The sequence below is a fragment of the Taeniopygia guttata genome, chromosome 14 (assembly GCF_048771995.1).
Source record: "Taeniopygia guttata chromosome 14, bTaeGut7.mat, whole genome shotgun sequence".
Taxonomy (NCBI): domain Eukaryota; kingdom Metazoa; phylum Chordata; class Aves; order Passeriformes; family Estrildidae; genus Taeniopygia; species Taeniopygia guttata.
In genome coordinates, this window is record NC_133039.1 from 7,780,804 (window position 1) to 7,802,003 (window position 21,200).

At 56.4% G+C, this 21,200-nt stretch overlaps 2 protein-coding genes across 3 annotated transcripts in view; both read right to left on the reverse strand.

The window, feature by feature from the left end:
• UBFD1 (ubiquitin family domain containing 1) overlaps positions 1 to 21,200 on the reverse strand; it is a 134,444-nt gene that overhangs the window by 44,838 nt on the left and 68,406 nt on the right. The gene's annotated exons all lie outside the window — the stretch shown is intronic.
• Positions 144 to 14,379, reverse strand: SCNN1B (sodium channel epithelial 1 subunit beta). 2 transcript variants are annotated; one of them, XR_012058247.1, is made up of 14 exons: positions 14,298 to 14,379; positions 10,212 to 10,530; positions 8,716 to 9,109; positions 7,190 to 7,383; positions 5,866 to 5,969; positions 5,273 to 5,436; positions 4,730 to 4,837; positions 2,960 to 3,077; positions 2,354 to 2,429; positions 2,110 to 2,167; positions 1,632 to 1,693; positions 1,182 to 1,257; positions 411 to 834; positions 144 to 372 (listed from the first exon to the last, which is right to left on the reverse strand). XR_012058247.1 is itself a non-coding variant. In XM_030284625.4 (13 exons), exons 2-13 carry the CDS (start codon positions 10,520 to 10,522, stop codon positions 466 to 468), a joined length of 2,034 nt encoding a protein of 677 aa, XP_030140485.4. In that variant the 5' UTR covers positions 10,523 to 10,530; positions 14,298 to 14,379; the 3' UTR covers positions 144 to 465. The 2 variants fall into 2 exon arrangements, 1 of the variants encoding a protein (XP_030140485.4); XM_030284625.4 differs by having other exon boundaries at positions 144 to 834.

The following is a 21,200-nucleotide window of genomic DNA, read 5'->3' on the forward strand; positions in this document are numbered from 1 at the left end:
GGATGTCCTGTCCTCTCCTCTCCCTGCCACCACCCTGCTCTGCTCGCTGGGAATTGCTTCCCATCCACCTAGTGACGAGAAACAGTGACATGATTTTACAGCAACACTGATGTACACAAGCTCTACACACCGAAGCCAAAGCCTGACTGTGTGAGGTTTATTGCAGGGTTTATTAGACAGAGCTTCCTCCCAGTGATCAGTCATAGGAGAGGACAGCTTGGGCTTTTCCTTCCCTCTGAATTTGGGCAGATAGACAGTTGCCCAGCAGGTGCCCAGCCCGGCGGTGGCCAGCAGGAGCGGACAGACCCTGCGGTCACTCGGTGTCCGTGTCGGGGCTGACAGACCTTGCGGTCACTCAGTGGCCAGCAGTACCTGGCAGTCCCTGCGGTCACTCGGTGACCGTGTCAGGCCTGGCAGACCCTGCGGTCACTCGGTGTCCGTGTCAGGCCTGACAGGACCCTGCGGTCACTCGGTGTCCGTGTCGGGGCTGAGCGTGTCCAGGGGCTGCACGCGCAGGGAGTCGTAGTTGGGCGGGGGTGTGCCGGGCTCGGGGGGCAGCGCCTGGGCCCCGGGCACGGCCCCCACGGCCCCCACGGCCTCGTGCTGGAAGCCCAGGTTGGTATGAGCCTCCACCAGCTCCGACACCGTCGGGGGCACATCCGGGTACCGCGCCCGCGCCCGCCTCTGCTTCAGGCCCTTGCACCAGCTGATCACGTTGATGATGGTGATCCAGAGCGAGTCGATGATGATCTCCCCAAACTCAATGAGGCACAGCACCGAGCCCCCCATCCAGAACCCAAACTGGCCTCCCAGGCTCGACAGCAGCCAAACGATCTGTGGGAGGAGAGTGCAGTGAGCTGAGAAAGGGGAGCCCCTCCGATGTGCCCCACCCTGATCCACCACCCGTGTGCCAGGATGTGGGTGATGCCCCTGGGACCTCCCTGCTGGGCCCCTCCGGTGCTCTGGGTCCCTCCTGCAGGGCTGGGACAGGGACAGGAGGTGGAGTGGGGGAAGGAGCTGAGGGCTGTGAGCCATCAGGCAGAGGTGGCTTCATCCACTCCACTACAGCAGGTGTGCCAAAAAGCAGCCCCGAGGGACTCAGACTGTGCCCAGGGCACTGAGCCATCCCAGCTGGCTGGCGCTGTGCCTGCCCTGCCAGGAGGGCTGGGATGGGCTCTCACCGTGGTGGCAGCTGACTCCGAGATGGTGCGGTAGTTGTACTCCTGGAAGTAAATGTTCAGCTTGATGATCCCATTCCTGTAAAGAACAGAACCCACCGCAGTGAGGAGCTGGCTGTCAGTCCTACACCTCTGCGCCAGCCTGACCGTGGGACAGAGAGACACCAAGACATCAGTATGAAGTGACAAACGTTATAACACTGGAACTGTCCTTAATGCTGATTTTACTTTACTGCACGTCTGAGTTTGACCCAGTTTGCAGCCCTGGAGAGCCGAGGACACGCATGAAGTGCCTTTTGGATCTGCTTTTTGTGTGTCCCAGGTGAACAGGCTGCAAACCTCGTCCTCCCTGCTCACTCGCACCCACGTGCGCTGGCCCTGCGCCAAGGCTCGTGTCAGGCTGATGTTAACAGGCTCAGCAGAGAAGATAAAGTGGTTGTTCCTTTCACTCACCTGTCCAGAGTCACATTTGTTGACATATCCCTTTCATAAGACAGAATATGGAAAATCCAGTCCTAGGAAAACAAAATCTGTTCAGAAGGAGTAGAGGCAGCGAGCGCTCCCGAAGAGCGCGAGCCCTGCGGGCGCTGTGCCCCCTCGCAGGCAGCCCCAGCCCCGTGGGCAGGTGGAGGGGATGCTGTGGATGCAGGGCAGCTCTGCCTGAGCGGGGCACTGGGTGCTCCCTCCCTGTCCTGTGGGCAGCCCCTGTGGCGTGTGGGCAGGGTGTGGAAGGTGGGCTCAGCCTGGGGCTGACACGGGCACTGGGACAGAGCCCTGGAGGGAGGGGGTCCCTCCTCCTCCTCATGGCCTGGGGCTGCTGCTGGTCCCCGTGTGGATACACGGACCTCAGCAGAGCTGCTTTGACCTGGACACAGCTCTGACAACAGCCAGGGACAGGAGCCACCAGCGTCTGTCACAAGCCAAGGGTTACCTCAGAGGCTTCTGAAGGCCAGTCCGCCATGGAGATGGTCATTTTGTACTGCGTGTCACTGGAGCCAAGAGGGAGAGATTAGTATGGAGATTCCCCCTCCTCTGAAGTCTCTGGAACTTCAGTTCTCACACAGCAAACCAGCCCTGCAGGGCTCGCTGCCCTTTTAGGAAAGTCAGGACTGATGGGAATTAAAGTGAAGGATCCCTCTACCTCCACAGCAACCAGATCAGGCTCAGGTACTCACTTGCACGTTTCTTTACAGGAGTCAATGCAGATCTGACGCTGTTTTATGCTGGATCTCAGAGAGGAATAGCAATATGCTGTTTGGTGAAAACAAAATTAAAGTACCTGTTTAGATAAGGACCCAGTTACCGAGTTATATCAGTTTCATTTATCAAAATAAATATTAGGTGTGACCATTCTGCACAGATTTGCCATCTTCCCTTTCAACTTCCATTTCCTTGAGAAACTTGGGCAAAACACTCAGACAATTTACTAATAACTTCAAAATAAACTGTCAGTTTCTGAAGACAGTTTTTATAGACACACCTTGCCCAGGGTTGGTGCTTTTGGCACAGCCCTGGCTCTGCCAGCACGGAGCTGTACTACCCCAGGGGAGCACTGGACCCTCCATTGCCCCTGCGGGGACCCAGAATTTTTGGGTGCAGAGGCCTGGAGTGGTAGCCTGTGTTCTCTCTCTTTGGTGCCCAAGGGCTCCCCCAGCCCCCAGCCCAAACCAAACCTGGCCCCTTGTCCCAGCACTGGCCCAGGTGGCCATGTCCCATCGGGAGCAGCCGTGCAGGAGCTGCAGGGACAGCAGCAGAGCCCCAGAACCCCCAGCAGCTCTTACCCCAGCCCGGGTTATCCTCGTTGTTGCAGTAATTCACCCCTTCAGGTAAAGGGAACATGTAGTGCCCACAGCCACAGATCTCCACCATGTGGGTTTGGAAGCAGGAGCGCAGGCAGGCCTGGGGAGGGAAGGGGGATGCTCAGATTTGGGCTGGGCCCTCGGGAGCTCCGGGCTGGCAGCGGCTCCGAGAGCCCCTCTGCCCCCAGGAATTCCCTCCCTCTTGCACTGACCAGGAGATCTTGGCTGCAGACAGAGAGGGAAGAAGGTGCAGAGGAAGAGGGGCTGTCCCTGCCCAGAGCCTCCTCCAGCCTTGCTGGGCTCTGGGGTTTTTAAGGCCACTCATGGGAGCTGGCCTGGGTGAGACCTCGTGGGAGATGGAGGGAGCTCAGCACCTGCTCCCACTCACACAAGAAACTGCTCATTTCTCAGTTATTTTAGGGCTTCACAGAAGTAATATTCACACTTCCAAAAGGGAATACAAATGTTCTCTTCCACTGCAGACATGGCTGTGCTCTCCAGGATTTACACAACACTGACAAAGGGCCAGGAACTTCCAAATCCTTCAACACAAAGAGCAGCCATGTGAATGATCTTTGTGCAGGTGCTGCTCTCCTGGGGAGGACTGTGGCTGCAGCTGCAGCACTGCCTTTAGCTTGGTGAGGCGTGAAGTTCATCACCCGAGACTGGAGTGGGATGCTGCATGAGGCAGCACAAAGCAATAGCAAAGTCTGTGAGAAGATAATTAAATTTAACAGCTGTGGGTAGGACAAGCAGAGAATTTCTGTGTGATAGGAAAGGTCCACAGAGTGCAGAGCAGTCAGGCAGTGATGGAAGAGCCTGGTTTTGCTGAGAGGGCTCTGAAGTGGCGTTACATGGGCACAGAACTCCGTCAGCATTTGCACTTCTAGGGAATAATGCAATCCTTCCAAGTGTTTGCTTAAACCTTATACAAGCATCTTCAAAAGCTGTGTAAAGTGGTCCAGTTGTTATTATATTATATAAAGGTAGAAATGTAAAACCACTGCCAGCCCAAAGCCCGCCTGATCTCCAGGTGCATCTGTGAATCACCCCAAATGGTTTGGGTGTTTCCCTTATTATCACATCGCACCCTCAAGAGCTGCTTCTCTTTCCAGTACAGCCTGTTACAAATTAACCTGCGCTTAGTGTTGGCACTCTAATTTTCTACAGATGTAAGGTTTACTGACACTCAACTTTCTCATCCAATTTTCAGAGTCATGAAGAAGCAAAGGGCTGTTTCCCTTCCTGTACACACCAGCTGCATTTTCAGGGGGAAAAATTACTTGATTCCCCCAAAGAGAAAAAAGTTAAAGATTGCAGGAGTGTTCAGAGGGAGACTCTCTCCTTTGTATTCATCTCCTGTCAGGGGTAAATATCACTTGTGTACACAAAACACAAGCTCCTGAGAAGTGTCACTTTGACATTGTCTCAGCAGAAGTTCCCCAGAGCCTCAGTGAATGTTCCTACAGAACCATGTGGGCCTTAGATCAGATATTAGGAAAAATTTTTCATGGAAAGGGTTGTAAAGCATTTGAACAGGCTGCCCAGGGCAGTGGTGAAGTGTTCAAAAACGATGTGATGTGGCACTTGAGGACATGGTTTGTCAGTGGTGGTGCTGTGTGGATACTTGGATTTGATGCGCTTGAAAGATTTTGTGATTCTATGATTCCCAGTACCCTGCATGCTAGGCAGATTTAACTGCTCTGAGGATTTTTCCTGAAGAGTGTGCTTTGATTTCAAAGGCTGTTTTACCTGTATGGAGTAGGAGGTGTTGTACTGGCTGTAGAGGTTTTGGACGGGGACGTCGGAGCCGTTCACGGTGCAGTCGCTGTAGGGATAACCCATCCGCTCCAGCTCATCCTGGAAAGAAACCCCAACATCAGGCTGGCTCTCCTTCTCCACAGGTCCCTGGGCCCATTTTCCAGAGGCTCTGCAATTCTGTGCTCCCCACTGGCTTTGCTAAAAATGAAGTCAGTGGTGGCAGAGCTGAGGAGGCTGCAGCCCCTGCCCCGGGAGGATGCAGGCAGGCGAGGCTGCTCGGGGCTGGCAGAGTGCTCTCTGACACGCTGGAGAAAGAGACAACCACGACCTGAGCGCAGTATTCCAGCCCCAATAAAGCACTTTGCCAGGACAGTTACATAAAATCCTCCATAAAGCACTCCAGCCCCTGACAGGCGTGTACCTTGTCTCCTTTGGTTTGAGCCAGTTCAGCCAAGACTTAAAGCAAACTTGGTTCTGGTCCCATCAGATAACATTATTCTCAGACAATCTGCTCCTGAGGAATGCCACACATACCACCAGCACTCCGATGGAGGTTTCTGTCCCAGCCATGGCGTAGATGCCCTGATCCTTGAGGAAGGGGAAGCTCTTCTGCTGGTGCAGCATGAGCCTGGCCCCAGCGGCAGAGGACAGGTAGGGAATGTAGTCCTGCTGGCTGATGTCCAAAATCAGCTTCAGCCCTGGGACACCAGGCAAAACACAACAGGAATTGTATTGGAAGGTGAGGCTTGGGGAAAGAAGGGAGTCTGTTTTCTTCTCCCTGTTCTTGGGATGAGCCAGGGTCTGGCTGCCGTGGCAGCCTGACCTGTGCAGGAACACTTATGGTGGTGAATGCCCAGAATGGCAATAGCTGGGAGCAGTCAGGTGCTGCCTCAGATATTTCAAACATCCAGAGGATGCCATTCAGCTATGTGTCTGTAGTCACTTTTTTTCTGCGTGGTGCATTTTCCTTTTGGGGCTCATCCCCTTCTGGATAGCATCTGTCCCCTGTTGCAGTGCTCCAGGAACAGAGGAATCATAAAACTGTCCCAAGTGACAGAATGGGCTCCAAGAGACAGAGACCTCAGGCCTGCCCCTCCAGTCCCCTCCTCCACAGAGTTCTCCCTTACCGAACTCAGCCCCAGGGTTGGAAGAGTTCAGAGCCTCTTCATCCATGCCCCAGTTAAAGATGTAGCAGTTACCATGGTCCGGATGGTAGATTTGGGTGAAATTCCTGGAAGAATCATACACAGAAAATTGTGACTCAGGAGGACTAAAGGGGTGTGACATGAAGCAGAAGGTGGGCCCAGCTGTGCTGGGGTTCACCTCCCATTGCCTCATCTGCTGAACACCTGCACAGGTGTTCCTATCAGCACAGGGACTACTGATAGCACCTCAATCTTTTTGGAAAAAAGGCAAGGCAAGGTACAGGCATCTGCTGGGACATGGCCCTGGGGACAGCGCTCAGCTGGATGGAGAGGAACATTTGTCACACAGGTGAGAGGAACACCTGCTCAGTCTGAGCTGTGGTTACAGGTTTGGGCTGGCATTATAGCTCATGCTTTGATGACAGCTCTTGGTCACTCTTGTTGCAGAAGGACAGGGCTCCCCACAGCCTGGGGTGCTGCTGTGTGCTCCCCTGTGGTATTCACATGCCCTCTGAACAGAGAGACACTTGGCTTTCTCAGGATTTCTCCCGAGAGAAGTTCTGAGAGAAGCAGAGAAAACAGAATCAAAACAATTCTTATCTCATTCATTGCTCCTGTTTGTGCCCATGTGGAATGTGGTATGGAGATTGTTTACCCAAGGTGATTGGTTGACTGGATTCTGGTGATGGTGTTTTGGATTCATGGACCAATTGGATCCGTGTGTGTCGGGACTCTCAGGAGAGTCATGGGTTTTCTAGTTAGTTAGTTAGTGATATAGGTAGTTAGTGATAGTTCTTGTTATTGTAATATAGCGTAATATATGGTACAATATAGTTTAATGAAGTAATTAATTAGCCTTCTGAAATCATTTGAGTTCGGACATCATTCTTCCCGCATGGGAGATCCCAGCACCGATACTCCCCCTCCTCAGCACTGCAGATGGGAACTTGGGATTCATAGGCAACAAAATTGGCTAAAATGCATTTCTCAGGGCCTTGTGCAAAAGGGAGGGGGCTGTAACTGGGGCCATGCTGCTGACTCAGCACCTGGTTACCACTGCATACCCTGGGTGCTGCTGGTCTTGATATGGGCAAAGCAGCCCATCCAAAACTCTAACTCAGCCAGCACTGTTCCAAAAGAACACATTTCAGGATTACATCCAGAAAACCCCTGGGAAGTGTTGTGAGAGCTGAGAATCAGCAGCAATCTCATTAGTAGCTGATATATACCTTAAAAAGATAAAGGAACCCGCATGCTGTTCATTCCTGCAGGGACGAAAAGGAGCAGGGAGCTCGTGTGCACCTACTTGTAGTTGCAGGGCTCGGCCCCGTAGAGACAGGCCAGGATCATGTCCTCTGCCTGGTAGCCCATCCTGATCTTCTCGTGCAGCGGGACCTTGGAGAGGATGGAGGTGGACTGCAGGATGTACCACTCGGTCACCGCCTGCACCGCGCTGCTGAAGTTGCGGTAGGTGCAGTTGTCAGAGCCCTGCTGGCTGCACTGGGGACACACAGCAGGCAGCCCTGAGCCCGGGGGGATGGCAGGGACACGGTGTGACCCCCTCCCCAGGTGCTCGCCTGGATGCCAGCCCTGCCTGCAGCTCCCAGGCACGGAGAGGCTCAGCCTGAGGGAGCTACAGGCTGCAGTCACAGCGAGCTGGCTGTCACACCGAGCTGGCTGTCACACTGAGCTCACTGTCACACCGAGCTGGCTGTCACACTGAGCTGGCTGTCACACCGAGCTCACAGTCACACTGAGCTGGCTGTCACACTGAGCTGGCTGTCACACCGAGCTGGCTGTCACACTGAGCTCACTGTCACACCGAGCTCACAGTCACACAGAGCTGGCTGTCACACCGAGCTCACAGTGACACTGAGCTGGCTGTCACACCGAGCTCACTGTCACACCGAGCTGGCTGTCACACCGAGCTCACTGTCACACTGAGCTGGCTGTCACACTGAGCTGGCTGTCACACCGAGCTCACAGTCACACCGAGCTGCCTGTCACACCGAGCTGCCTGTCACACCGAGCTGGCTGTCACACCGAGCTCACTGTCACACTGAGCTCATTGTCACACCGAGCTCACAGTCGCACCGAGCTGGCTGTCACACCGAGCTGGCTGTCACACTGAGCTGGCTGTCACACCGAGCTCACTGTCACACCGAGCTGGCTGTCACACCGAGCTCACTGTCACACCGAGCTCACTGTCACACCGAGCTCACAGTCACACTGAGCTGGCTGTCACACCAAGCTCACAGTCACACCGAGCTGGCTGTCACACTGAGCTCACTGCCACCCCAAGCTGGCTGTCATTACAGGGTCCTTCCCCAGGGACATTTCCCTGCTGGGCAGGTTATACATCACCCCCAGGGTGACCCCACAAGTTAACAGAAAGTGTCAATTTTGGACCAGTTCTTTAAGGCTGGAGTGTTTCAGCCCCCGAGGTCTGCCCAGGCAGGGTCCTTGGAGCCTCCCTGGGAGCAGGGGTGAGGGGTTCCGGGTCCACCTTGTGCCTCTGCACTGCAGACTGCAGCAGCAAAGGGATGGGGCAACAGCTGCAGCTTCTCCCTGGCATTTGGGGTGCCTGACCCAAGGAAGGGGTGAAGGTGTCTGGGCGCCTGCAGGAACCATCCTGACTCTGTCCTGGGTTCAGCCTGCAGCAGGGCCGGGTCTGGGCACAGGCAGTCCCCAGACCTGGCACAGCCAGACAGAGCCCCAGGGCAGAGTGGCCATGGGCAGCTGGTGGGGAGGAGATACAGATCTCCCTGCTGCATCCCTGCCAAGGCACCCATCCCTCATCTCTGCCCACTTCCACTGTGGGACCCCTCTCACCAGCTTCACTGCCAGCTTGTACTTCTTCTCTTCTGACGTGGTGTTGCCTGGGGCAGGTGCAGCAGTGGTTTGGTTCCCCTCAGTGGTTTCATTGTCCATGGTTTTGTTGCCCCCAAAGAGCTGGTGTCCCCCAGCAGTGTCACTGCTCTCACTAGTTCTGTTGTCCATGGCAGTTTCGTTGGCTGCAGCAGTCTGGTTGGTCTCAAAGATGTCCAGGATGATGGGATTGTCTTTGTCGTGCTCATCGATGAGGACCAGGGGGATCTGGTTCCAGAGCTCCAGGTTGAGTGGCAGGGACCCGTTCTCGCTGCTGTTCCCTGGCTGCAGGATCCTCTCCAGTGCTGCCTCAATGAGCCTGTCCAGCTCCTTCAGCAGGGGCTTCACCTCCGAGTACCTGCGGGACGGGGAGCTGTGACCACCAGTGCCACGGCGATGGGGACACTGGCAGCTCACCTGCCACGCTGCTGGCTTGGCCCTTCCTGGGGACCTCAGGCTGCTGCCTGAATTTCCTGGGGGACAAGGGGAGCCTCCACGCAGAGCCCGGCCAGCTCGGACACGGTGTCCCCGCAGGCTGCAGCCGGGCAGAGGGGCAGTGCGAGGATAAACAGGGAGTGCTGCAGGGCTGAACACACCAGTGCTGGGCCACATGCGTTCTAGTTCAGTAATTCACTACAGTTTACACAAAACACCTCTAGCAAATGGAGAAAAAACTACCCCTAAGCAATTCCTGTGTTGGCTGAGAGTGTCTTGCCTTGGGCTACGCTCTTGCATGGATTTGAAACAAGTATAAATTTAAAGCAACTCTAATGAAAATCAGTGACTCCTTTGAAAGCACTATTCAGTTCTGTCTCTGTGGTGGTTTCTGGCAGACAGGACTGTGGAACCAACTCTTAGTGACTGAAGTACGAGCAATGAGAAGAATGCTCACAGTGAGGAAGGGGAAGGAAGGAAGGAAATTGTGGGAAAAGATGGAAAGACTGATTCTGGCTGGGAAAGGTGAGCTGAATTTGGTTCTTTTACGAGCTGAAGAAAATTTGCAAGGAGGTAAAAACCTTCATTAGGTTGATATGGTGCAGAAATTGTGTTAGGAAAAACTCTTCCCCATGAGGGTGGGCAGCCCTGGCACAGGTGCCCAGAGCAGCTGTGGCTGCCCCTGGATCCCTGGCAGTGCCCAGGCCAGGCTGGACGGGGCTGGGAGCAGCCTGGGACAGTGGGAGGTGTCTCTGCCCAGGGCAGGGGGTGAAATGAGATGAAGGTCCCTTCCCAACCCAAACTGTTCTGGGATTCTATGAAGCTCCTGAGAACTTGCAGGCAAATGAACTTCCTCTGGCCCTAGCCACTCATCATATTGTTCTTCATTTGTTTGTAGGGCCCCCTGGTGACTCCACTGATGCTCCTAACTGGTGTCTCAGACAGGAACCTCACAGCACCTCACACTGGCAATGTTTCTGAGGGGTTAGGGCACACATGGGGAAATTGGGAGAAGAAAAACTTACTTGAAGGGGTTGGCATTGCAGATGGTGACTGCAGGGAACTTCATGGTCTTAAAGCCAATGGAGAGAGTCGAGGTGACATTGTAGGAGAGGTAGGTGTTGATGAGGATCCCCCACTGCCAGAACACCAGGGATGCAAAGAGCAGCGTTAGGAAGAACCAGACTAATTTCTTCTTTGGCCCCTCCTTGATGATGCGCTTGGGGCCGTGGGTGTTGGTGTTGTCGCAGTACCAGACCAGCAGCTCCTTGTAGGTGTAACCAGGGCCCTTCTGCAGGCGATGCAGCGCCCGCACCAGGTACTTCTTCAGGTTCATGCTGCTGCCTGTGAGCAGGAGAAACACATCAAGCCAGGGACGGTCACTGCGACGGCACGGCCGGGGTTTGTGACCCAGGAAAAACTCAGAGGCTGTGCAGGGCCGTGCCAGGGCAGCCACATGGCAGCCAACCTCCTGGAGCACACAGGAGAGCTCTGGGATGGGCAGTTCCAAGGTGCTGAATGCTTTGTCACATTTTGGGCTCTTGCTGGCCCCGGCAGAGCCGGCTGACCAGGACCTGCCCGGTGACAGCCGAGCACGGCCCTGGCCCCGCAGCGAGGCGATGCCTCCAGCTGCTGCCCAGGGAGCGGAATGCTGTGCACACCGATCCCGCTGGAACGCTGTCCCAGCCTCGGCCAACACTAGATGGACCAGCAGTACACACAGCAGCTGCCTTGGCTAGAGCTCAGGCTCCCAGCGTTCAGGGTTCAACCTCACGCGCAGCCTGAGACAATTTTGCTTTAAAGTAAGAAGTATTAGAGTGCACCCAGCTTTCAGAGGGACAGAAGAAGAGGAACTAGAAGCAGCAGCACCTTTCCCAGGACCAGGAATGCTGTCCAGGGCTGCTGCCCGCTGGATGAGGGACAACAGATTGGTTTTTTTCCACCAAATTCCTTTGCCTGTCAGATATTATCAGTATGGCCCCCACACTCCCCCACTCTGGTGAGGGATGCTGCATACTTGGCATTCATTTTGTGAGTAAATAGAACATTTTGTACTGCTATTTTAAGGTTAGAATCTGTGTTACTAAATCTTAACATCCCGAGGCAGGATTTCAAAAAGAACCTGAGGCAGCCACTCAGAACATTTGTCACATTTAAGCTGCAGGAGAGCAGAGTTAAAGATTAATGCTGGGAACAGGCCCCATCCTGGGAGGAAGAGTGCCGGAATAATGCAGCAAGAGTTCACTAAGGAGCAGCACTCGGCAGGGCAGGAATGAGAGTGACACAGCATTGCTTCCAGGTGAGCAAAGAAGGCAGCAAAGGTCTGCACGGCCCCGGGGAGTGAAAGGAGGTGGATTCTCCATACTTTTCAAGAATAAAAAAGGTGATACTGATTCCTTGATTTGCTGGTCAGATCTGCAAGCTCTCCTGAGTAGCACATAGAGTTTGGTAACAGTATAAACCAAACAGATTTTGAAGTCTCGCTCCATGACACAAGGAGAGGTGATGGTTTTCACTGCATGCCTGTTGCCTGTGATGTTAGATGCAGGTATCCTCTGTGGGAGAGGACTTTGGGAAGAACAATCCCAGCTGCTTCCTCTAAGATCTGATGGCAGGCTCTACTCCTATAGAAAAAGATTTTGTTCCCCAAGGAACTTGTGTCCCTGGACTCCCAAGCTCACCACCTCATGCTCCATGACCCTGTGCCTCTGAGGCTCCTCCTGCTGCTGCCTGGGGTGCTGCTCATGGAGGGAGCACAGCTTGCTCCGGAGCCTGGCTGGGTTTTGGGCAGGTACCGGGGAGAGGGAGCGGTGACCTGAGCCTGAGGTGCTGCCCCAGCCCAGCCCAGCCCAGCCCAGCCCAGCCCAGCCCAGCCCAGCCCAGCCCGGGGCGCAGCAAGGGCAGCCTTGGCTTTACAGAACTGAACCCTCAGAGCTCATTGAAACCCCATCAGCAGGCTGCACCTGAGCAGAGAGTTGATAAATGAGGGGTGTAAGGACCACTCTCCATCCGTGCATTGACAACGGTGTCCCCTTCCCACAGCCCCTCCAGAGGGAGGAAGAGGAGCAGCGATGGAGCAGGGGCTGAGCAGGGCCGGGGGCACAGAGCTGCCACCCCTCACAGACCACAGCCCTGAACCCTTTGCAGGTGGCCCTGGGCAGCCAGCACTGCTTTACAGCTGTGCCCTGCTCCGGGCTGCTCTGGTCACTGCAGGGTCATCTGAACGGGCTTCTGGAGCTGAGCCAGGGCCATGACCTCTGTGTGTGGCCACAGGGTGCCAGGCCCCTCTCCTGGCAGCACGTGCATCCCTGTGATGAGCAAAGCCATCCTAGGAGAAACCTGCTCCTGGTTCCAGGGGGTTTCTCTGTGCTGGGGACATTTCCTCCCTGTCCCAACAGCTGAGTCCAGCCCTGCCTCATCCCAGCATCACCCTGGGTGAAACTCCTCCACCTCACAGTGACATCAGACTCCCACATTACGAAATTATCCTGTTTACTCTGTCCAATCTCCTCTGGGGTTTTCCTACGGCAATTGCCACTTGAAAGAAATAAAGTCATGAGCAAAACTTGGCGCACTCCTGGAAGCTCCAGGGTCAGATATGGGCTGCAAACCACGCTGACACTACCAGCTGATGACACTGTGATTGCTCAGCACTTTCTCTCCTGGGACACACCAGTCACTCCTCTTTGATGACCAGCTGCTCACCTGCCATCTCCCCTGAACCCTGAGGGAAAAGCCTGGTTTTCCTAAAGGAGACATCTGTACTCTCTAGTGGTATTTTTGCAAATGAGAGGAATTCCTTTTATTACCTCATAAGTTTACAGGTTGGCAGTTTGAAAAGTGGAGCAGCCACATGTCAGAGAGCAAGAAAAGCCTGTCTCAAGGTGGGGTCAGATGCTCTGTGCTGCTGGGCTGTGCAGGGACAGTGGCCAGGGCACTCGGTGCCAGCTCCAGCGCCCCAGCTCCAGCCCACGCAGGCGCCTGCGGGTCTCCAGCGCAGCGGGCAGGCGGGCAGCACTCAGGAGTATTTACAGTCTGGGAGCTCAGATAGCGCCGGCCTGACTCTGTGCCCTGTGCCAGGCACTCTGCTCCCACTCTCCTGCCCAGCCCCGAGCTCCCCTCAGCTCTGCAGCCAGGCTGGGAGAGCTGGGGCTGCTCACCTGGAGAGGAGCAGCTCCAGGGAGAGCTCAGAGCCCCTGCCAGGGCCTGAGGGGCTCCAGGAGAGCTGGAGAGGGGCTGGGGACAAGGGATGGAGGGACAGGACCCAGGGAATGGCTCCCACTGCCAGAGGGCAGGGATGGATGGGATATTGAAAAGAAATCCTTCCCTGGGAGGGTGGGGAGGCCCTGGCACAGGGTGCCCAGGGCTTGGAGCAGCCTGAGGTAGTGGAAGGTGTCCCTGCCCAGGGCAGGGGGTGAAATGAAGTGGGCTTGAAGGTCCCTTCCAACTCAAACCAATCCATGATCCTGCGGTTCCCATGCTGTCCCTCTCTCCTTCTCTATCGTGGGACAATCACAAGCCATGCTCCTCATGTGCCAGTCAGGTCACATTGCTGAATTCACTTTGCTGCTTGGGCAGGGAACGTGGGAATCCTGGACACTAAGAGGAGCAAACCCCCAAGAGCACAACCCCATCCCCTGGAATGCTGTGAGTACACTGCCTCCCTGGGAGCGCCGTCCTGGGGGAGATGGCACATTTCCAGTACCAAACCAAACACTGGGGGAGATGGCACATTTTCAGTACCAAACCAAACACTGAACTACTCTAGGAAGATGCGGTTTGCTCCCATTCTCTTTTATCAGGGAGATTAAAGGAAACCCCAGTGTAAATAAAAGTTAAATCCGAATTACTCCCCCTTGCTGCACGCCGGGTACACCCCAGGTCCCTGCCCAGCATGAAAACCTGCCCCGCTGCTGCAGGACCGGGCGCGCTCGGTGACCTCGGGCGCGCAGCAGCGCAAAAGCCCCGGAGCAGCCCCGTCCAGCCGTGCCCTCGGCCCGGGACGCTGCCCGGGGATGCCCGAGGGCGCTGGAGATGCCCTCCCAGCGAAGGCAGCGGCCAGCAGCGGCCCCGCAGCCCCGGCCCGGCCCCCCGGCCCCGGTGCCCCGTACCTGCCGCCCGCGCGGCTCCGGCAGCGCTCCCGCCGACACCGGCACCGGCCGCCGCCTCCCGGCCCGCCCCGGCCCGCCCCGGCCGCACGGGCCCGCCCCCCGCCTCCCCCGGGCTGGTCCCGGTTCCTCGGAACATTCCTGAGGTGCCCTCCGAGCGCATCCCGGTTCTGCGCTCCCGCTCCGTCCGGGCAGGGCCGCCGGGCGCAGCCTGGGAACAGGGCACGAACCTCGCAGAGTCACAGAATTACCCGGCAGGAACGGACCTTGGGAACGCAGAATCCTGCCATGGCTGGGGTTGGAAGGGACCTTTAGAGCCCACCCAGTGCCACCCTCTGTCCTGGGCAGGAACACCTTCCCCTGCCCCAGGCTGCTCCAAGCCCCATCCAACCTGGCCTGACACTGCCAGGGACCCAGGGGCAGCCACAGCTGCTCTGGCACCCTGTGCCAGGCCTGCCCATCCTCCCAGGGAAGGATTTCTTTCCAATATCCCATCCAGCCCTGCCCTCTGGCAGCGGGAAGGCATTCCCCCTTGTCCCATCACCTCACTGCTTTACCTTCCCTAGTGCCACTTGTCCCTGGTGCCAAGCTTTTGGCATGGGTGAAACAAATGCAGGTGAGGTGCATTAGGGTTTCAATACAGTTTTATAAGCTGTTTTAGAAAGATCCTAGAATATTTTTTTTATTATTATTTTAAAGTAAGAATAAAAACTTATAATCTTGGCAAAGGCTGCCTAGGACAGTAGTGGAATCACCAGCCCTCGAGGGATTTAAAAGCCATGAGGATGTGGCACTTGGGGACAAGGGTTAATGGTGGCCTTGGCAGTGCTGGGGAAATGGTTGGACTCGATCTCAGAGGGCTTTTCCAACCTGAATGATTCTTTGGTTCTATGTTAATTTTTTTTCTTTTCTTCCATAAAAAGCATCCTTTCATAGCTGTTTGCTCCCCTGCCTGCTGCTGGGCACTCTCCTGGCAGGAGTTTGAACACCCCGAGCCTGTCAAGTGTGGACGAGACAAAATACTGATTTCAAATAGAAGGGGCAGAGCTCTGCCTCAGTGGCACCAGTGGACTGATCTGGACCTTGGCGATCTCTTTCCAGGTGAAATGAGCGCTGTTTCAATAAAATGACAGAATGAACTAAACATGGAAGCAGCTCTTCAGTTTGCTTCAAGGCTGGGAGGCAGCAGCTCAGATGGGGCAGGGGCCCTCCCAGCCCAGCTCTCGGTGATTTTCAGCGTGGTTAGCATGTGCTTTGTGATTTCATTACTTAATCTCAATATTATATGTCTTGCAGGCTGACTCCTGTTGATCCCATAATTAATCCCTCAGGGGGGCTGGAGAGACATGCCCCCCATTCTCTGTGTTCTCCTAGCCCAGGGCCAGCCCAGTGTGTCCCAGCACAGCTGTACAAACACATTTGTGGGTAAAATCTTGAGCATCTTGAGCGAAGTGGGAGACGTCAGCTCCTCACAACAGAACAGTGAACATGTACAAACCTCCTTGGAACCATAAATCACTGTAAGGGCAGAGCATTGTACAGGGGACTGATTGCCTCTTGCTAGGAGAGGTAATGGCAGATTCTTGTTCAATCAGGACTTGGTCAGACTTTCCCAAATGTCCCCGTGTTCTGTTATTTGGGAACAAAAGGGATTTTTAACTGGCACAAGTGTACCTCATGCCATTATGTCAGGAGTGGAATGTGGGGTTGTGTTTGAGGAGTATCTCCAAGGGAAGCTGGAATGAGCAGGTTTGATGGAGCAGGACCTGCCGGGTTCCTCTGTGCTGTCACAGTGGTTGGCCTGCTCTGGCCATGCTCTCCAGAGAACAATGTCTGTTACCAGCTCTGGCAGCTCTGGCCTGGAAATGGAGCGGGTGGTGTTTGTCCCAGGGCTCGGAACATCAGCTGTGCAGCCAGCAAAGACAAATGACCTTGAGCTGGCTTGACCTGCCATCATCTCTCAATTGTTTATGAGGAAGTTTATTTCATAAGCAAAAACCTCCTGCTGAAAATACAGCTGAAACGCCACAGGAAGCTCTCCTGCATCCCAGGCATTGTTTTCCCAGCGGTGTGTTGTGCTGGCGTGATGCACTGCTGACAGTAGCTAAATACAGCTGGGACACCAGATCCACGGGGAAAATCAGCCCTGAAAGTGACTCTGTCTGCCCGAGCCACCACGTTTCAAAAATATCAACTGCTCCTAAATTTGTCTGATGGAAGGAAAATATTTCTGTGGTGGCTGTGGCTGGTACAAGGGCAGCTGGAATTTTGCTGGATGCTGTTAGGTCTGGATGTACAGATGAAGAAGAGCAGAGGTGCTTGTTCCTATCAGTTCCCACCAGTCCCCATCAGTCCCTGTCACTGTCACCCACCCAACACTGGTGCAGGCCTTGTGGCCCTGCACAGGGAGGCTGCCCCAGTCCCTGTCCCTGCTCCTGCCCCTCTCCCTGCCCCTGCCCCTGCTCCTGGTCCTGTCCCTGCTCCCATCCCTGTCCCAACTCCTGCTCCTGTCCCTGTCCCTGCTCCTGCTCCTACCCCTGCCCCTCTCCCTGCCCCTGTCCCTGCCCCTGCCCCTCTCCCTGCCCCTCTCCCTGCCCCTCTCCCTCTCCCTGCCCCTGTCCCTGCCCCTGTCCCTGCCCCTGCCCCTCTCCCTGCCCCTCTCCCTGCCCCTCTCCCTCTCCCTGCCCCTCTCCCTGCCCCTCTCCCTGCCCCTCTCCCTCTCCCTGCCCCTCTCCCTGTCCCTGCCCCTGTCCCTGCCCCTCTCCCTGCCCCTGTCCCTGTCCCTGTCCCTGCCCCTGCCCCTGTCCCTGTCCCTGTCCCTGTCCCTGTCCCTGTCCCTGTCCCTGCCCCTCTCCCTGCCCCTGGAGCCGGGCACCCAGCACAGGCTCAGCCAGCGGTGATCGCGGTGCTTGCCGGTTCCTCGTGTGCCTTCCAGAGACACGCTGTCACTAAATGAGATCGAGTCGTTTAGTTGTGACCAGTAAAACCCCATGAAGTGACAGTGAGCATCTCACAACCACCCCGTGCCGGAGCTGTGTAAAACCTGTTAACTGGCCTGTTTGCGTTACAAAGATCAGGCAGTAAAACCCAGACTGGTTTTGTTTTACAAGCCCAGGAGGGGAGGGAAGGGGCCCCGCGGCTCCTGCTGGCCTGGCACAGCTCGTGGTGGCCACAGTGAGGGCTCGCTCCGTGCCAGGGCTGTGGCACCGCCGCCTCCGCCTCTGCCAGCCCAGCTGTGGCTACAGGAGGGGGGCATGGGGCAAACCCCTCTGGGGCCCCTCTTCCTCAGCCCCGGCGCGGTGACCTGGGCACCGAGTCCCGGTTCACCTGCCGGTGACACTGGGCAGGTTCAGGGCAGCACTGTGTTCCCTGTATTTGTCACTGGGGGGGTTTCCCCTGACCAGCTCTGTAACTCATTGTGACAGAGAATTAATTGCACTCATCTGCCTTTTCCGCTGTACTAGTTTGCTGGAAAAAATATCCCTCCTGCTGTGACTCCAGCATCTTGGGATGTGGCAGCTCAGGTGCAGCCCGGTGCTCTGGATGCCCCCAGGCCGGGAGTGCCAGGTGACTCCAGCAGGATGCAGCAATGTAAAGGTGCCCTGGGCTGGTGCTTTATGGTCCCCTCCCATGTCCTGGGGCAAATGTGAACTATTTTGTGACTGATGACATTTTATAACAAGACCAGAGCTGATTTATAAGGAGACCAGGAGTGATTACCCCTGTGTACCCAGGGGAACAGGTTGTACCTTTAGGATTCATTATGTAAACTTGGGTGAGAAGGTCTTAAAACACAGAAGGAGGCAGTGGAGTGAGAGGCGTTGTGACAACAGGGTGATTCACCCGGCTGGAGCCGGCTGCCACCTCCGCTGTGTCCTGGGTGATCACATCCCGCCAGGCCGGCGCTGGGCTCTGCTGCAGGTGAATAAATACAGGGAACACATGTTTTTAATCCCTAGAAACACATTTGGACAAAGCACATGAGTGGAAGAGAGAGATGTGACCCCGTATCCCACACCCCATACCTGGTGCTGGATGGGGCCTGGCTGGCTCAGCTGCTCGGGGCATTGCAGGTTGGGGTTGGGTTTTTGTCACTCTGGGGTTGGGTTTTTGTCACTCGTCAGCATCCGGGGCCCAGGCTACCCGCGGGGCCGGCGGGGAGGCCACAGGGACAAGGACAGGAGGACTGGAGAGACCCTGCCTCCACCATCCCGGGGCCTCACTGCCAAGCCACGCGCCAGGGCCAGGTCACCCTGGGTCCACAGCACCCTGGAGAGGGGAGACCAGCTGGGTGGGACATGACCCTGGGTCCACAGTGCCCTGGAGAGGGGAGACCGGCCGGGTGGGACGTCACCCTGGGTCCACAGCGCCCTGGAGAGGGGAGACCAGCCGGGTGGGACGTCACCCTGGGTCCACAGTGCCCTGGAGAGGGGTGACCAGCCGGGTGGGACGGGTGCCGGCCGTGCCAGCGCTGCCCACGGCTGGAGGGGCACAGCAGGGTCAGTGCAGCGTCTTGGATGGCAGTGCCCAAGCTGGCCAGGGGTTTCTGTTCCCCCTCCTGCCTCGGGCACTGCTCTCTCAGTCTCGTTGCAGGGTGAGCCCTGCCGTGTGTGCCAGGGGGTGTGGGCAGCTGGCCCCGCACGTCCCGGCCTGTCCCCTCGCAGGGAGATGCCGCATCGGGATTAGCGTGCCCTGGCATGTCACTGTGGGGGAACTGCTGCACCCCTGGGTCACACTGACTCACCCTGCCTGGGGCCTCGGCTGGGGATGCTCCAGCTGCTGGAAAATGCTTCCAAGGTGCCAGTACAGCCCGGCTGGTGGGGATGGCTCAGGCACCTGTCCGGGTGGGGAACTGCTCCGGGGCAGGGGCTGGCTCACCCTGCCCTGGAGGCGAGGGGGTAGAACAGAGCCATCCACACTGCCCAGCGGGTTTGGCCTCCCCAGAGCTGGGCTTGAGCACAAGGGGCTCAGAGCCTGGATGGATTTCCCATTTCCATAGGCATGTGCTGGAGATGCCTTTCCCCAGCCCAGCCCCATTTACATTAATGAGGCATTTAACTCCCAAACCCGTTTGCGGACCACTGGATGTCACCCAGATGTCCCTCTCAGAACGGACTCGGGCAGTTTTTAACCCTGTCGGTGCTGCCTGGCTACATCTGCTGGGGGCGGCTCTGGGCAGCTGCCCCTGCCCTCCGCTCCGAGGGAGGCTGGGGTCACCCCTCGGGCTGACACCCCCACACGGGCAGGTTCCTGCCAGCCAGGCAGTCTCTGTGCAGCTGCATGTGCCTCCTCCTCAGCCACCATCCCGCCGCAGCTCCTCCATCACCCGTGGCTCTCTCCCCCTGGCCGTGGCTGCCGCGGGAGCTGCGGAGGAGCAGAGCCAGGTTCTGAGCCAGGTTCTGAGCCAGGTTCTGAGCCAGGTTCTCTGGGAGGAGCAGAGCCAGGTTCTGAGCCAGATTCTGAGCCAGGTTCTGAGCCAGGTTCTCTGCCGTGCCTCCTCTCCTGGAAGGGCCGGTCCCGGGGCTGGCAGCTTTTCTGTGAGTCACCAGCACCTGCTGCCGCAGGTTTGTTTCAACACCTCTGCAGCTGTCCCTTGCCAAGGCAGTGCCAAAGCCGCCTGCACCTTGGCTGTGTTTTCGGGCACCTTGGCTGTGTTTTCGGGCACCTTGGCTGTGTTTTCGGGCACCGCAGATGCTCCCCGCACTCTGTGGCACTGTGGCACTGTGGCACTGTGGCTCTGGGGCCATTGTCACCCCTGCCCAGAGCTGGGCACTGTGGCTGCAGCTGCATCCCAGGGATGGGAGGCTGCTGTGAGTGAGGGGTGCCTGCCCTGGAGCCCGAGCGGGGCTGGCTGGGCTCCAGAGCTCTCCTGGGAGCACTGTCCCCATGGCAGGGGACCAGGCTTCCCACCTGAGCCCGGAGCCAGTGCAGCGGAACAGGGAATGGTGCTGAGCCCTGGATTTTACAGCCTGCTGTTCCCATAAACTCTGAGCTGAGTTTCTCAGACACTTTGGGTTGATGATGTTTAACATGTGCCAGTCCTGATTCGCAGACCGTCCCCAGTGCTTTCTGTGTTTGAGGTGACTCAGGAGTTCAGCACAGTTCAGTGGTTAACTCATGATGAAGTAAGCCATTTCTGTAGTTCTGTGGCTCTCTGCCTTCTGAGGGTTACTCATAGATGGAGAAAACGTGTTGCACCTGCCCCAAGAGTAACTGCAAACAGCACCTGCAGAACACCTGTGCTTTTCCAAAGAATTTAAAGCAAGTGTTCTCCCAAAAAAGCACATATTCTGGGTTTTCAGTGGGGGAGCCCTGACATTTCTGCTGCTGGACCACTACAGGTTAGCAGTCTTGTTCTCCCTCAAAGGATATTCCCCTTTTTGGAACTGCAGTTCTTGGTATAAAGTCTGACCAGTGCTATACCTGCTTTCGTGCAGGGTTGGCACCACTCTGTTTATTTTCCAAGGTTTTGTTTTGCTCTGGGGAGGCTTTAGAAACACAAACCCCTGACCCATCCCAATTTGTGCCAGCTGCCAGTGCCTTCCCTAGAGCTGGCTGGGGGATTTCCTCCTGTCAGGGGGCTGATTACATGATTAGCACTGCTGATTTAACCCAGCTCTGAGGGCTGCTGGGGATGGGCAGAGGTGCTTGAGAAGCCTGAGGGGGAGAGGAAACCCAGGAGCAGCTCAGCAGCGGGGAGGAAACAGCAACAAACTGAGCTCGGGCAGCCTCTCTTTAGCGCTGCCCGCAGCAGATGTGAGTGAACCCTGTGGAGAGCTGTGGCCTCTTAGGTGCTGCTGCACACGCAGGTACAGATGTGGAATGGGTGAGCTGTGGTATGGCCCACTTTGTTTGTTTGCTTGCTTTTCTCAGGGGATGAGCCCCCCCCGTGTAGGCCCTGCTCGT

Excerpts from the sequence above, each read along its gene's own strand:
- SCNN1B (XM_030284625.4), bottom strand. The coding sequence starts at position 10,522 with ATGAACCTGAAGAAGTACCTGGTGCGGGCGCTGCATCGCCTGCAGAAG. Across the intron at positions 9,110-10,211 it reads TGCAATGCCAACCCCTTCAA|GTACTCGGAGGTGAAGCCCC; the intron begins GTAAGTTTTTCT and ends CCCGTCCCGCAG. Across the intron at positions 2,430-2,959 it reads CGAGGATAACCCGGGCTGGG|CATATTGCTATTCCTCTCTG; the intron begins GTAAGAGCTGCT and ends TTCACCAAACAG.